General features: G+C 42.2%; 2 protein-coding genes across 3 annotated transcripts; both read left to right on the top strand.

The window, feature by feature from the left end:
• Window positions 1-8,575: 8,575 nt before the first annotated feature.
• Window positions 8,576-9,211, top strand: tshba (thyroid stimulating hormone subunit beta a; the record flags this gene model as incomplete). Its single annotated transcript, XM_079740902.1, has 2 exons — window positions 8,576-8,737; window positions 8,945-9,211. 2 exons carry the CDS (start codon window positions 8,576-8,578, stop codon window positions 9,209-9,211), a joined length of 429 nt encoding a protein of 142 aa, XP_079597028.1.
• A 1,587-nt stretch (window positions 9,212-10,798) lies between these two features.
• Window positions 10,799-16,861, top strand: slc25a55a (solute carrier family 25 member 55a). Of its 2 annotated transcripts, XM_079740788.1 has the most exons (10): window positions 10,799-10,884; window positions 11,499-11,594; window positions 11,711-11,836; window positions 12,629-12,684; window positions 13,842-13,932; window positions 14,016-14,134; window positions 14,490-14,673; window positions 14,943-15,097; window positions 15,218-15,293; window positions 15,416-16,861. In XM_079740788.1, the coding sequence occupies exons 2-10, from the start codon at window positions 11,575-11,577 to the stop codon at window positions 15,573-15,575; spliced, it is 987 nt and encodes a 328-aa protein (XP_079596914.1). In that variant the 5' UTR covers window positions 10,799-10,884; window positions 11,499-11,574; the 3' UTR covers window positions 15,576-16,861. The 2 variants fall into 2 exon arrangements, with proteins under 2 accessions (XP_079596914.1, XP_079596915.1); XM_079740789.1 differs by lacking the exons at window positions 10,799-10,884; window positions 11,499-11,594 and having other exon boundaries at window positions 11,754-11,836; window positions 13,102-13,932; window positions 15,416-16,859.
• The last annotated feature ends 208 nt before the right edge of the window (window positions 16,862-17,069 follow it).

Here is a 17,069-nt window from a genome sequence, read left to right on the forward strand (position 1 = left end):
AAGTGTTGTGTGTTAAGCCGGGGGTTATGTGGCAGCAGAGAGTGTATGCAGCAGTACATTTAGACATTGTTAACCACACTGTCGTGTTCTTGTAAAGGTGGCAACTGTGCTACTTATTAAGATATTTATTGCTTACCATGCAATTCCTCAATTAATGTGGCAACTGAATTTAGAACAAAAATAAAAATAAGCTTTGAAGTCAAAGCAAAACCAGTAGGATTGCAGTTAACATACTATTTTAGGATTTTCAGGTAGAGATAAGGACTATGGGGTATCCACCTCATAGTCTTGGTCAAAGCCCAAATAAAAAATGAAAATCAATTGCCCTCAGCCCCTCACCGTTAATGTTTTCAGAGAAGCACAGTCCGTCTGTAATTGTGATGATTTTCCGGATGTCAGGTGCCTTGGTGCTCGGCTGTTCAGGGCCACGCTGCTGGTCGTTCTTGAGGTGTGAAAAAACAAAAACAAAAAATGGCTGCCATTCTCTCAGGAAAAGTCTCGTTAGTCTAATTAGAAATGTTTTTATTTTCATTATCTTAATCTTCTTGGAGTGATTGTATATAATGTTAAGTTACTCCGTAAAGCTCGTCTTGGCGTTTCTCACGCTTATATGGGTGTTTTGAGGTACTAGAATCGGGGTAGGCTATATTAAGAAATCACCAAAATGATATATTCAATTACACAACACGTATTTGGAAACCAATATGTGGAGCAACGCGCTACATTTTGGTCGGAATCCCCCCACCTCCAGTGATAGTAAACATCCATATGACTTTGTTAACAACGTTAATTCCGGTATTTTCTGTAACATGCATGCATATATCCTATATTTAATACATGAACATGATATTGATTATGGTTTATGTGATAGGAAAAGGGAAGCTTTTATTAGGCACATGTATACAATTAAGACAAATTTCTATATAACGGTTAATTTACATAAACTCTGATGAGGATTTATCACTAAAAGAAAAATCATTAAAGGAGCACATCAGTCATTTACTAATTTAAAGTGAAATTTATAAAATACATGGTTTTACAACAAAACATTGCGTACAAATTGCTATAACGGCGTCACGTGTGACAGCTGAGCTGCTGTATAATGTTTTTGTCTTAAACTAGGTTCCGCTGGCTTGGAAATAGACATATACTAAGGTGCACCAGAAAGAACAGCGCCTCCCCGGGTGCCGCCGAGGCAATGACCCCCCCATGTGTGAGAGGTTATTCTTCCTGCTAAGGGTTTTTTGACTATTTCTGATGTTGATGCAATGATCATGATTTGGAATGAGCTAACGAGATGGGTTGTTTTTCTATATGAAAGAGGGCCCAAAAGAAATTAATTGCTATACATTTGGGGGCTTCAACCATACAGGAAAGGCTCACACAGCATCATCAAATGCTCTATTGAAATGCATTGGAAACACAAGCCGTTTCTACAAATTAATCAAAATTCTAGACAAGATATAGAAACTTCAAACGAGACGGCAAAGGCTTGGTGTGGTGGTCCCAACCAGGCCCTAGAATAAGGTCGCCAAGTCTCAGGCGGTAGGACCTTCCTATCTCCGCTAGGTCTCAGGGCGGTAGGACCTTCCTATCATCGCTAGGTCTCGGGGCGGTAGGACCTTCCTATCTCCACTAGGTCTCGGGGCGGTAGGACATTCCTATCTCCGCTAGGTCTCGGGGCGGTAGGACCTTCCTATCTCCGCTAGGTCTCGGGGCGGTAGGACCTTCCTATCTCCGCTAGGTCTCGGGCGGTAGGACATTCCTATCTCCGCTAGGTCTCAGGGCGGTAGGACCTTCCTATCTCCGCTAGGTCTCAGGGCGGTAGGACCTTCCTATCTCCGCTAGGTCTCAGGGCGGTAGGACCTTCCTATCTCCGCTAGGTCTCAGGGTGGTAGGACCTTCCTATCTCCGCTAGGTCTCAGGGCGGTAGGACTTTCCTATCTCCACTAGGTCTCAGGGCGGTAGGACCTTCTTGAAAGTGGGGGGAGAGGAGAGTAACCTCCAACAGTAGAGTAAATGGGCATACAAAACTGGGCAGTTTATATCTCCCCAATTGTTGGTGGGATGGATGTCTGTGCCTTAAAGCTGTTTTTCAAGTCTTTGAAAAGTCAGACCAGTTTTTCCATTCTGGGATCAAAATGTCAAAGAGCTGCCATCACGTCCTAATTTTTGTACTTTTCGCTCAAAACCTTTTGTCGTTTTGAGAAAGAGGCCTGATTCTCAGGTATGCATATTGGATGGTAACGAGCCGCTGGGTGAGGCACCATGAGGAGGAGCATTTGCTGATGCTGGAGCCCCCAAAGTAATACTAATACTAATTTGAGATTCTCTTTGATAAAAAAGAGACACCAGGACTATAGCATACTGGTTACTGTCCTTGACCTCTCAGTCAACTACTCATGGCTTCCCTTCCTGTAATAGGGCTTCTGCTTCCTAATTGATCATTCTAGTATATTTGAATGCCCTCTTTCATATAGAGCTCAAAGTCCGCCCCTTCCGGTAGAGCCCATGGGACCTATGAGATCGTAAAATATGAATGGGTTTCAATGGAGAGAAAGTAATTATTTTCTCTTCCCAGTCTTTATATGCCCCGGATTACACATATGTTGTTTGTGGATTTAAATGATAATTTTTCATATCAAGAGTTTGACCGTTTATTGTGCAATAGTTCAGTTAAAGGCTGTAGAGAAAACACAATGAGAAAGACTACATGTCTCGCATGTGACGTCACACTCCCACAACATTATCAAACTTCCTCGCAAATTATTTTTGTTTTCTTTGCATGAAAAATTATCATTTAAATCCACAAACAACATATGTGTAATCCAGGGCATATAAAGACTGGGAGCAGAAAATAATTACTTTCTCTCCATTGTATCCCATTCATATTTTACGATCTTATAGGTCTCATGGGCTCTACCGGAAGGGGTGGACTGACGAGATCTATATATGACACCACCACCACTGGGGCGTGGCAACAATTCTCCATATCCATATAGGGGGGGGCGGGGGGGGGCATGCTTGCGGACAGTAGAGGTACACCAGACATATACAGGAAGCTTGCAATGAGCATTTCAATCAACAGAAATAGTCAATACACACTCAGGAGGAGGAAAGACCTCTCACACATGATCAATTAATGAATTTTGTAAAAATAAACCTGCCGCGTCAATTCAATGAGCTTGGTGTTTTGCTTTCATGAAAAGGCTGTGTCACTACCAAATCTGTCCCTGCTATTACTTCTCTCAGAGTGACGTAACTAGCCCACAGATAGTGACTTAGAACAAAATTAATTTATGGATTAGACGGCAGGTGGCCTTCAAAAGGCCCCTTAGAATATGTATATATTTAGCAGCGGAACATAGTTTAAGACAAAAAGAAAACCATTTACAGCAGCTCACCTGCCACACGTAAAAGCCGGCTAAATATTTTTTTTAAATTTGTACATGACTAAAGTGCACTTTTAAGGTGATAAATCCTCATCTAGGTTTGTGTAAATGACACTTTACACAGGACACGTGAAGTAGTTTGCAACGTGAACGATGCTTACATTGTGTACATTTATGCTCCTCATCACAGCATCCCCCTTCTATCACAAGAACCAAGAATCAATATGTTTGGGGGTTATTCAGAATATTCTGTTGAAATATTGGTTATTTCTTAAACAGAATATAGCCTATCCCGATTCTAGTCCCTCAAAAGAGACCTGAAAGATTCTTGGTAATAACTAAGTAACTAAACGTACATACCTCTGTGCATTTGGTTGACCAATAATATCCTGTAGTGTAAGCAGGGAGTGAATCCCTTATAGCCCACAAAGCTGTATACTGGCATGCCCAACGGGTATCTTACAGATGCTTCAACTCACCGGGCTGTGCAGTTGATTCCAGTTCTCTGTTTCTTCATAAAAAGATTGTGGATGACGGTTTGAAAATAAGTTGTAAAGCAACTGCAGAGTTCAACAAAATGCACCCGCTCGTCCTACATTGCACAACATCTGCTAAAACAATGTGAGCATGGCTGTGTATTTATAATGCCTGCAGTAAGTCTTTCGTGAACCTCTCTTGTACCCCTGTATTGCAACCGGACATCACTGTCGCCCTGTCATAACACTGACAGGGGGGCACGTGTTATCAATACACTGGCCAAGTGTTCAATGCTTTTAAGAAGTGACCCTGCGTCCAAACCCTCTGCTTGAGTGAAGTGCAATAATTGTTCAACCAGTGTTTCCTTAATCACAACCGATATTTAAAAAAATTTAACCCAGCTCTTTACTTTCATCCAGCATTATGGCAAAATGTCCACCCTCCTGGAATTGCACTTATTTTACGTCTAACCATATCTGCGATAATACCCATCACTTCATTTTGGATATCATGATGGTGTATTGTCCAGCATTTGTTTAGCTACAGTCTTATCATACTGCCCAATTACACTGAGCAACTCAAAAACGTTTTGCCTATTGTCCTCGCTTGGCATGCCTTGGCAGGCACGCAGTATAGCGTTGTAGAGACCCAACCACTGCTCTCTCCAGGGCTGGCTAAAGGTATCTGTAGGTGCTCGCCCAGGGCGGCATCCTGCTGGTGGGCGCAGGTGAGATTTCTGGGCACCCTTCCCCATATTCTGCCTTGCTATAACAACACACTCTTGTAACAACACACTCTTGTTTACTTGTACTTATTGTACAAGTAAACAAGAGCACAATTCTTAGGCTAACAAATTATCAAAAAAGAAAGAAAGTAAGAAATGTACTTTGTACCCTTCACAATTGTTCATCTTGTAGCCTATTTTGCACACTGAAAGTGGGGGATGGGCTACCGTTTGATGCACATCAAGTCAGAGACGTGAGAAGTGCGATGTTATATCCCCATTTGAGTTTTAAATCAACGTTTTTCTATTTAATGTAGAATAACAGAAATCTCCAATTTCATTTTAAGTGCAGAGACCCTAAGCACCAAAACAGCACAACCGCAAGTTTACAGAACATCCAGGGCCGAGTGCTCTGTGAGAGCTGCTCTGAGTGCATGTGGGCTTGTTGTCTTGGTGCACAATTGAGCAATTTAAACTTAAAACTGTAAAAGTGTACTTTCAAAAACCTTATGTTTTTGCTTGTCAATTTGCTGTGAGGATGTTTTTTCGATCCATTGTTCAAGCCGGCAAAAAAAGAAGCTAGCTTGTGTCCATGTTCAATGTATAGCTACGATAGATCTCTTGTGGGAGTGAGCGTGAGTGACAACACCACCTTAAACGAGCTTAGATCAGCTAGATCAGATCAGTTAGTTACTGATCTGAGGATAGCAATGGCAAGACATTGACAATGAACTGATAACAAACAAGTAGAGTTGATAACTTTATTGCTGTGGGGGTGCTATGGTAACGCTTTCACTAGATCAACTGGAGAAACAAGCTGCACTCAAAACAGAGAAAGTAGAAAATGTCTATGTCAAATTTCAGGTCTTTTCTTAGTGATCTTATGCTAGCACCCCGCCGTCACAGTCATTGATGTCAAGGTTGCCTGCCAAAACAAAATGGATGACATTCATTATATTCTCAGTGGAAAATGCATTTTAAGCAAGTCGGTGAATGATAGTTATGTTTAGTTTCTTAGTGAAAGTGTAATTCCGGCAAAGATTTTACCCAGGGTCTTTGTTCTGGCATGTATACCTATCAAATAAGCCCTCCAGATACTTTTTTTTAATGAAAATCGAGTATAGAGTTAACCGGCGCAATGTTTGGCTTCCATGTTGTTTAGGGGCACCGCGAACGCTTCTAAATCGGCACTTTACTTCACTTTATGAGGTTTTCTAACATTAATACGAGTTCTCCTAGCCTGCCTATGGTCCCCAAGTATCTAGAAATGGTGTTAGGTGTAAAACTAGCACTAGGTATCCTGCTCTGCCTTTGAAAAATGAAAGCTCAGACACTCCGATTTCAGCTTTGGACCCATATGTCGTCATAAAGGGCCATGTGTTGTACACTTCTTTGTTATTTGGATAACCGTTTTGCTGTTGGTGTTATCGCATAACACGTCGGGTTCTCTGACGTCTCTGGTATTTTCACAACGAGACTCGTAATGGGTGTTATCGCAGCCATGGTTGAGAAGGAATTGGGGGAAAGGAACTTTGGTTTTTGAAGCGTGATCTATAAATTAAAAGGCTGACAAAAATATTCCAAAATGCTAATTACTACAATTATTCAAATGATCAGAGACATAAAATAAGTGAAGCAAACATACTAAACATGGGGGCACAGAATGACTTGGGAGTAAGATGTTAGTATAAAATGTTATTGTGCCCGAAGTCTGAGTCTCAGATATGTGTGAGTGATCAGTGAGGTGTAAGTCTGGGAAGAATTGTAGCTCAAAATATGAAGAGTGGGCCGCTTGATGAGAGGTCACGAGACGGTGCATTACTTCCTGAAGGGCGTCAGCCCCCAGATTGATCATGTTACTTGTCCTTGAGGCCCTCTTTCATATAAAGTTTCATATAAAAATCTTAGTCCTTAGTCATTCAGAGCCCCCATGAATGGTGCGTTTTTATCACTTCTTGTAGGTCTACATGTTGATGATGATCATTTGTAGTCCTTTTACTTTATTGACGCATTAAAGCTTCAAGAACCTTTTGAAGTGGTATTCATTTGTCATGATTATATTGTACAACAAAATTTATAAAAATGACCTTTGGAATGGATTTCTCGGTTCCTTAGTGCCCCACAAAACCACCACGTCCCAGTTCGTCCCAAAATAAAGGAAATCAATGTCATCCATGGATTGATCGAAAATCAACATTTTGTATTGAAGGAACAGTCACATAAAATAACACTTTACACAACAATTCAGATGACTAAAAAACACAAAGACAAGCTTTGTGGTCTCAGGGAAAGCAGCATCCATATGAATCAGCAATGATAGAAATGAACTAACAAACTAAACATAATATACATTTACTGACTCAAGATTACCAAATTAAAATGCACATTTATTGCTAAAAAGGTTATCAAAGTGCCTTTTAATGCAAATGCCGTCTACTGAGAATATAACAGATCCATTTTGTTTTGACAGACCACCTTGACATACGTGACATTTTGCTGTTTCTTCGGCCACTAGGGGGTGCTTAACCAGACACGGTCATATCGGTTGTTATGGGTGGTCTCTTCTGTCGTTTAGGTTGGAGATCATGTTGCTTGTTGCCCCGGGGTCAATAAACCATATTGTTACAATAAACTATGCGGTCACATTAGTTGCAAATCACTGCATAAACTTTATCTGAATATATTCTACCTGGTAAAGCCTGATAATAAAATGATCTAATGTTTTTTCAGAGGTGAATGTTTTGGTTTGCCTTATTTTTAGCATATGAATGTAACATGGCTTATCTTTGCTAGTATCATCCTATTATCACTGGCTGAAATTTGCCGGAATAGATGACATAGTTTGCCCTCTTGTAATTCTGAAACATGGCCTTTGTTGTTTAGTTATTCATTGAGCACACAACCAGTCAACACAATGTTCAGCCGTAATATTAACCATGATCATGAGAACAAGTGTTTAAAAAGTAACATTAGCTCTCATTTTACAATCATATCTGTATGGGTAAAGGCTACACGCCCTTCTTGTTTTATGTTTGTAGGGCCTATCAAGCTTCGCATCCGGGAAATCTGCATGCAGACCAGATATGGGATTGAGATCTTCCAGAGGATTTTCAGATTATAATAATATAATATAATAATAATTTAGCAAAAATATTCCTTTGGGAGCCTGCCTTTGTTGGTGTGGAGGGGATTGAGGCAGTTGATATACTGGCCAAATCGTGGCCAGTATACGCATCGAGAAAACACTGCTGTATCACTGCCGTGATATGAGCTTTCAGTGATGTGTATATCAAAACCAATAATGCCCAGTCATTGTTTAGCGTTTTGTATGGGTTGTATTAAATATGAAACTGAGGGTGCAATGCACCCCTATTGCCCCTTCGTAGAAGCAGGCCTGTGAGCAACCTGGAGCGACGAAGGTTTGAGATGAACCTTTGTTGAGCTTGTGGACACGCATGCAGACACAAACACCCTGGCCCCCTCGGTGAGACCCTCAGTTTTGCTCTGTGATCTTTGGCTGTACTTTGTTAATTGCATGTGGTTGTTCTTGGTGATAAACTTTTGGGTCCCCCTGCATTGTTATTCAGTGCTATGGAGTCTATAAAAAGACCATACCAACCATACCACCATGGAACCAAACTTAAAACCCCAAATCAGAAATTACAGAGTATTTCCATTCATATGGGGACATCTAGTGGCATGCTCCTAAATGACCTACAGGGCTTGCTCCTCCATGTCATTTCTTTACCTGTGTTTTGAGTTCTTTAATGCATGTCAATCACATAATGGATTGGATATTCCCCCTCATCACAAATGAAAGATAACGAAGATCTTGGTATGAATAAGGATCACAATGTTACAGCATAAATATTGCCAACCTTCAGGGGGCCAGCAGGTAACCAACCATAAAAACCTGCATCTGCTGAGAGCCAGACCAAGTCATAGATTGACCCATACTAAGCAACCTAATTCAATCAAGAGAATGGATTATTTTGTGTTTGTGGGCAGCGTCCTCTTGCTGATGTTCAGCCCAGCTGCTCCGATGTGCGTCCCAACGGACTACACACTCTACGTGGAGAAGCCTGAGTGTAACTTCTGTGTGGCCATCAACACCACCATCTGCATGGGATTCTGTTACTCACGGGTATGTGCCATTAATATTGTATCTTGGGCTGGGCAACTATTCACACAAACTACAGACTAGTCATATTATTATATTTTGGAACTTTAATGTAGGATTGTTGAGACATCTAAAATGTAAACATTTAAAATGTTTAGGCCTGATGAAGTAAAAAATATAAGGGTTTCTGGGTCATGTTCTTATTCTACAACCATGATGTCACCCAAACAGGACAGCAACATGGGAGACCTGGTGGGCCTGCGCTTTCTGCTCCAGAGAGGCTGTACCTACGACCAGGTGGAGTACCGCACGGCCATCCTGCCCGGCTGCCCCAGCGAGGGCAGCTCTCTGTTCAGCTACCCCGTGGCCCTTGGCTGCCACTGCGGAGCCTGCAACACCGCAGTCGATGAGTGCGCCCACAGAGCCAGCAGCAACAGGCCCACGTGTACCAAGCCTGTCAGACACATCTACCAGAGCAACTTCCTGCTGCCCTTTTAATTTCTAAAGGCTGGCTGTTTGAGTCAGGTTTTTAGTTTCCTTTTCCTATGCTTGTTTGGGGCTTTGCAATATGTTTGTGGGGTTAAGAGCAGGCAACTGTTGGATTTTCTAATGACCACCATTTGCTTTTAATAATATTAATTCTATTGTTAGTATTAGGACTGGTCGATATTGGCATTAGTATTTTACCTGTTGAAATACTGAGAGAAAAGAAAGGGATATTGGCATCGACTTAGGGTAAAATTAGGGAGTAGTAGTACCATGAAAAAAATTCAGAGTATACACTGCATACAAACGTTTTGTTACTTTATTTCCAAATAAAGATATTTCAAATATCACGCATACAAATCGTTGTTTTAATATTATTAATTTAGGCGACAAAAGTATACACAAAGGCATCCCAATGCGTTTATGTGTGTGTGTGTGTGTGTGTGTGTGTGTGTGTGCGTGTGCGTGCGTGTGTGCGTGTGTGTGTGTGTGTATGTATGACTCAGACTCCCTCGTGATGAACATACAATCTAGTCTGAAACCTGTCTCCCATGAAAGCAGCTGAATGAAAGCTTATGTCTGTAAATAGTGATTCATCTGTTTGTTGCTGTTCATTATCACATCGGGTTCTGGACGGCAGCAGGCTGTACAGTATGCACTGTTAACTAAACAAACACTTAGTCACATGGCCTTATCCTCACATGACATCACACTGCTATTTCAGCCTGCATGACCCACTTTGGAATGTCCAAATCATTAATAACACTGTTGTGAGAGTATAACCATAACTTTGCAGCGATTCAAAGGGAGCCATACATGTGGGTATCTAAAATACATACAATATAATGATATAAAATACAGTTAATTTACAGGTTTCAACTGTGATGGGCAGATGTACAAATGGACTTTATTGAAATGGCGCAAGTATTATTTACAAGAATTAATCAATCATGAAGAAATGTAAAAATGAATTTATATGATATTATACAGTAAGGTTATTGTTAACGGCAGCTACTTGCAATTTTCTTTTCACTAGCAGATTATGGTTGCTGTAATCCCGTTCAGGGAACACTGCCTTGGAAACCACTGTCCTAATACATATATATATATATATATATATATATATATATATATATATATATATATATATCATGATAACATAATGGAAAATAACTGGACTACACTGAAACACTGTCCTAATACGTCATATATATATATACAGTATATGATGGAAAATAACTGGACTAACGATCACGACAAGGCTGGCTCCTTGCCAACAATAGTAGACCTTCAGGTTTACACTAGAAGTGTGATGGGCAGATGTACAAATGTACATTCATGCCATTCTATCAATGTGACATGGGGCCCAACCGAAAGGGGGCTTCCCTCCGTGAAATGCCACAAGAAAGCTGGGCGATTTCCCCACATGCAACTCGGAAGGCTGGTGTCAGAGGCATCTGTGATATCTGCATCGCCACGACTTGTCCCGCCCACCTACCAACGAATGAACAGCTAGATAAAGTAACTCAGTTCCGCCCCCCTACCCTTAGTCCCGCCCACCTACCGACGAATGGAATTTTCCACTAGCCGGCCCCCTCTTTATATTTGAACCCAATCCCCGGAGCATACCACTACAGCCGGTCACAGGATACCCTGCAGTTGGATTCAATAAGAAATTATACACGGTAAGAAACTTTGTTAAGTTGATGAATAGCTGCATTACAACTATTCCACGATTTACTGCAGTGATCCTTTATCTTTGCCATTTCAATGTGTAAGACATGTTAATGGTGACACGCTCGCCTTGGCGCTATCGTTCTTCCTGCTGTCCGATAGAGGGGCTAGAACGTTACCATGGGCCAAAAATATATAACGATTAGTTTACTTTGAAGTTCAAATTATTGTGGTTTTACTATTAGATGTTTATTCATTTTTCTAAAATTCACACGGTTCGTTGAACTACAATGCATCATATCTGATAGTTGGCGTATTATATCCAACAGTAAGGGCTATTACATGGCAGAAAGGTTTTCCGTTTACAATGTTTTACAAAGCTTTGTGTTGCTCAGCTTTTAGATCGAAGATCAGTTTACCGGAAGAGACAAAAAATTCCTGTGTGCTGAGAGCTAGACACGCCCCCTTTTAGAGGCACCTCGAGCAGCTGAAGGAGCGTCATGTGACCTATGACGTAGCGCGACAAGCTCTCCATTCAGTTATATATCTGAGCTACTACTGTCTTGTGAGTGCAATACCTAGAAGTTTGCCTGCTTAAACTGATAATTGCAATTCTCTTTTTTAGGACTCGTCTCATATCGACTCTAGAAGACTCTTTGCACATTACATATATTTTTTTCTTTGATCATCACAAAAGCAACATGTCTCAGCAACCAATCAGGTATGTTGTTTTAAAATATTTTAATAATTAATTTCCTGCCAGCTATTGAAATTGAACTAGTGTGTGTGTGTGTGATATGGGACTCAAACTAATATAAACCTTTTCTTCCCTTGTAGCCTGCCAGCCAAGCTCATTAATGGTGGAATTGCTGGCATTGTTGGGGTGACTTGTGTCTTCCCTATTGACCTGGCTAAAACCAGGCTACAAAACCAGAGACCAGGTCAACAGGTCTACAAAAGCATGTAAGTTCCCCCTGTAGACCCTCAGGACTGTAGCTCTGTATTTGCTGATGGCAGAACAGGCCGGTGCCAGCTGTCTATCTTGAACAATTGGTATTACCTGGAGGGCTATTGGCAGTTGCTGTTGTGACGGTTATTATAGTTTGCCAATTTAAATGTACCTGGCTTGACTCTGATGTGTAGCGCTCTATACTCAGGTCTCATCATGTTGAACACAACATGATGCCAACGTTAGCTTTCATTCCGGTGTTGGGGCTTGTATTAACAGCGACGTATTCCACCCCGGCAGCTACCTTGGTGTATTTGCATGAGTTGGCTTGAAGTCTTTGTTGGTTTGAATGCTGCAACCCTTTTGTTCAGCTCTCTCACTGAGGATCTCTAATCCCAGTGGAATGTGGAGGCCAGGGTCGTTTTATGCTGCGCAATTCCAGCAGCCTCCATTTTGGCTCCAGCATGGCATCCCGCTCCAGTACGGCGACTGTACTCTTATGTGTTTCTGTAGAGAGCTACGCCCAGTTGGTCTTTGAAAGTCACCCTTGAAGTGTTTCGAAACATGACCGTGTTAGAAAGCACATTCGCCTTCTCTCTTCTCAAACTTAACCAAGTCTTATTTGTGTGCATTACATATTTAAGTGGATAAAAGCGTCTGCTAAATGCCCTAAATGTAAATTTAAGCCCCGGAATCCAGTTTTTCTTAGTTGAACATCCCTTATCGTATAGCTTTCCCTTACATTTCCCATGCACTTACTTTCATTGTTGAGTCTTGTAAACTTTTTTTTTTCCTTTCCTCTTTAGGGTTGACTGCCTTGTGAAGACGGTTAGGTCGGAGGGGTACTTTGGCATGTACAGAGGTAAGACATGTTCCCCCTTTAGAACGTAGCTCAGTCACTTCCAGAGATTTAAGCTGTCCTTATGAAAATGATTGAAAAGTACCCGAACATTAATATAACATACTCTGGTTTAATTCTGATTCAACATTATGTCTACTGCTTGGCAGTGGTATCAATGTGATAGACTGCTGTGAAATGTAAATAAAGTAAGGAAAGTGTTGTGCTCTCACTTTAGTAGTAAGCACTGTCCTAAACGGGCGTCGAGTGCGAACGGGCATAGCCCTGGTTTTGTTTGTGAAAGGGACGGGGACATTTGCCGAGCTAACTGTTGGCCATCCCTTTAAGATAAGAACTGTCTATTGAAGGGACCTTTTAGCGAGAGTTCTCCAACTGTATGAGGAATGCCGTGTGTTTGCATCTGTGTTTTTCATATTGCAGACCCCTGGGATTTTGAAGGCTAGCCGATATGGCGCAGCCACGCTGGAGGCAAATCCTTTAATGGTTCTTACTACACTGCTCTTATTCATGAACATAACTAGGCACAGGTCTTTGTTTTAATGTCTTATGATTGTATGTCTTCTCTTTCCATGTCTATCTCGTAAAAACCTTTTGGTTTGTGTGTAGCCTGTTTGTTGAGCAATAGCTGTGCCCTTAAAGACTTAAGAGGAGGGAGGGGAGGTGTTTTTAAAAACCTCCATGGCAACCAGACTCAAAGAGTCTTGCCTTTAACGATTGGCCATGAGCCCCCTTCCCCCCAGTCTGAGTGCATGAAGGACGTGGCTCCTTTCCTACGCCATTATCTCTTTAGTCAATCCATTCTAATATTGTTCTCCTCCACTTATTAACCCCCTAACCCATCGTTCATTGCATAAATGTAATTGTTCTATATTGTAGAACAAGTGGGTCAGTTTTCTCTCTGCTCTAGTTGTCCTTACGGCACAGTACGTCCTTCCTTCTATCCATTCTAACATGTTCCTTATCCACCTCTGCACCTCACCCCTTTTCAATCCTCCGTCCTTGCGCATCTCTTTCTGGATTTCATTATGTCAATCAGATTCTATCGGTTGAGTAAATTAAACCTACTGTTAGTCGACCCTGGTTCTGAATGCGTTTCTTTTCTTGTCATGTGGACACACGATCGCAATGTCGTTGCTCACTCCCAATGTTCTTCTCCTCAGGTGCTGCCGTCAATCTCACCCTGGTCACCCCTGAGAAGGCCATAAAGCTCGCTGCCAACGACTTCTTCCGCCATCACCTCAGCAAAGACGGGTAAGAACGGACGACTCTGGGGCCCTCTCTGACCCTCGCGCTCTCCTTCGTTCCCTCACTCATTCCCTGTTGTGTCTGGGCAGTAAGGGGCTGACGGTGTTCAGGGAGATGCTGGCCGGCTGTGGGGCGGGCATGTGCCAGGTGGTCATCACCACCCCCATGGAGATGCTGAAGATCCAGCTGCAGGACGCTGGGAGACTAGGTATGTCCTGTTTGGTCGTCTCTAAAGCAGACATGGTACGTCTTGTTCGGTCGCGGCCACGTGCAGATTGCCCGTTGCCGGGGCCCGACGTGTGTTCCTCTCTGTTGTAGCAAATGAGATCTCCAGGCACATCGGTTGTATTTACTGAACATCTCAAGATGATGGACGCACTCGTACAGCTAAACATAATATGTGTTGGCCTACAGTTGTGACTATATAAGGGATCAACTCTACATCATGTTCTGTGTCCTCTTTGTCACTCCTTTGGCATACCTCATTAAACGTTACCCCTTTTAACCATTTGCACCATTAAATGGAATGCATTACTTAACCTTTTTAACTTGTATTTCTCAAGCCGCCCAGCGGAGCCCGGGCGTCATGAGCTCGGTGAAGCTGGTTGTCCCCAGCCCCATACTGACCCGCTCCTACAATGTGGCCGCCTCGCCGCGGCCCGTGTCGGCCATGCAGATCGCCCGGGAGCTGATCCACACCCAGGGCATCCAGGGCCTGTACCGAGGCCTGGGGGCCACCATCATGAGGTGAGCCACTTCTCCTCTAGGCTCAAGCTGATGTGCTATCTGCCCCCTTCCATAACCAATGGTGTTAGTTTGCATAGGTATGCCTTTTTTTTGAGTCAACCCCCCTCTCTAGGACTATAAATAAGTATAATGCACACTGTCAGTGGTCCTTTGGATAAACATGATCGGCCAAAATACTTATTGTTGATTTGAATTAGCAAAAAGTAAAATATATACATTTTTCTGACCCGATTATCCCAAATAATTATTTTCCTGTATTTTCTTTCCAGAGATGTTCCGTTCTCCGTGGTGTACTTCCCGTTGTTCGCCCACCTGAACCGTCTGGGGAAGCCCAGCTTAGAGCAGCCCCCCCCTTTCTACTGGGCCTTCCTGGCCGGCGCCGTGGCCGGCTCCGTGGCCGCCGTTGCGGTGAACCCTTGCGACGGTGAGCCCTCTCCCCGTGGACAGTACAAACGGACGGAGACGCACGGCGCACTAGTCTGTGGGGCTCCTCGTGTTTTTCTTCCAGGGTTAATTATTTTTTGGTCTGTTTTTTTCTCCCCAGTTGTGAAGACAAGACTGCAGTCCCTGAGCAAAGCGGGCAGTGAGGAGACGTACACGGGCGTGGTGGACTGTATACGGTAAGATGGCTCGAGTGTTAGTAATAATCTCCTCCTGTGGTACCTTTTTTGTCAAGGGCTTACTTAGCTCAATTCTCAACTCATCCCAGCTTCCTTTCTCCTTCCCGCCTGTGTGTTTCCAGGAAGATCCTGCAGAAGGAAGGACCCTCGGCCTTCCTGAAGGGTGCAGGCTGCCGGGCGCTGGTCATCGCCCCTCTCTTCGGTATTGCACAGGTCATGTACTTCCTGGGAGTGGGAGAGTACATCCTAGAGAACTCTCCTCTCAGTCTCATGTCCACATAAGGAGCCTGCGTTGAAGTGTCCCCCGTCAAGCAGGTCGACTATGCATTCCCCCCCTCCCCCAAGATGAGAGGAAGTCTGTTTGACCATGGATGGGCAGCTATACACCGAATGAGTGTGCCAGAAAAAAACTGGAGGGGATACGGGGTTACGCACTTTGATGCACTTCACGTTTCCCTGATCCAGCCAGTGACCAATGGCAGTATAGTTTGGTTTGTTCTTGTACAACTCCAGAATGCCGTGTTCTGTATGCATCTTGTGTACGTCTTGGGTTTCCCTCTGTGAGGGAAAGAAGATCTAAACGTGGACTACAGGACCGATTCATTTTTTTTTTTGGTCAAAAAAAGCTTGACAGCAGTACTGTGTGGTCATATTTATATCTGACTGAAATACTTGTTAAAGCAGAACGGCTGTTATTGATATTTATTTTTTAAAGAATAACTTAAAATGAATGGCTCAACTATTTGCTTTGACAGATATATTTTTGATACATTTTAGAGTGTTTTTTCCATTGGACCATCCAGACAACTGTCTAGTCTGTACCTGAATTGTTACATGTACTGTTTGTTTTGCCAATACTTGAGATACAGTTCAACACATAATTTTTCCATGTAAACTCAAAATGGTGGTGAGACCATAGCCCGTAGCTTAAGCCTCAAACATTCATACATTCATCTTTTAGTTTGTTTTATTAAAATGGTCAGTTGATTTTTCAATATTTCAATAAGACAATCTGTATTATGTTCCAACAAAATGTTTTCTACGTGTGTCGTATGTGGATCTCTAGCTAGCTATGTAAATAAAGCACAGTGCTCTCTCTACATGAATGGGATTCTGAACCTATGACTTGAGCAGATGACTCCTATCTACATGCGGACAAAACCAATTGTCATAAGCACCACATGTATTTCTTAGTTAAGTTAAGAATGCATGTGCGTTAAATCATCTCATTTGCACACTAACCAATGTACAGCCTAAATATTTAGCACACTACAAACAGCTCTGTGACACTTCACATGATATTGCTTAAAAAGAGCATGTGAAAACATTGTAACATGGGATTATTACTGTGGACCGTGAACAACATTATAGCAGTGTTTTGCATCTCCTAATCCTTTGGGCTGATGAAGATCACATTGTTCTGTCAAGGCAAATGCTTCATTAAACTAGGAGATGAGCAACTACTTTTAATCCATGCTTACATTGGAATAGGGAGGGTAAATGTTTAACGATGGTGTAACTCTAGGCACATCATGAATTTTATGAAACAATCCTTAAAACATTGAAGCCTACATCTAACTCATACACATTTAAGTTTTATATCACTTTACATTGATCAAATAAATAATTTTAATGCACTGAAGTTGCCTTAAACCAGGATGCTTATCGTTATTTACAGTTATACTCTATTGCATTTCTGTTAAACTGGCTATAAACAAACAAAATAGCCATTTATATTTGGCAAGTGTGTAAAAAAAAAAGATTTCTTGTTAATTT

The sequence above is a fragment of the Pollachius pollachius genome (assembly GCF_949987615.1).
Source record: "Pollachius pollachius genome assembly, chromosome: 8".
In the NCBI taxonomy this organism is placed as follows: Eukaryota; Metazoa; Chordata; class Actinopteri; order Gadiformes; family Gadidae; genus Pollachius; species Pollachius pollachius.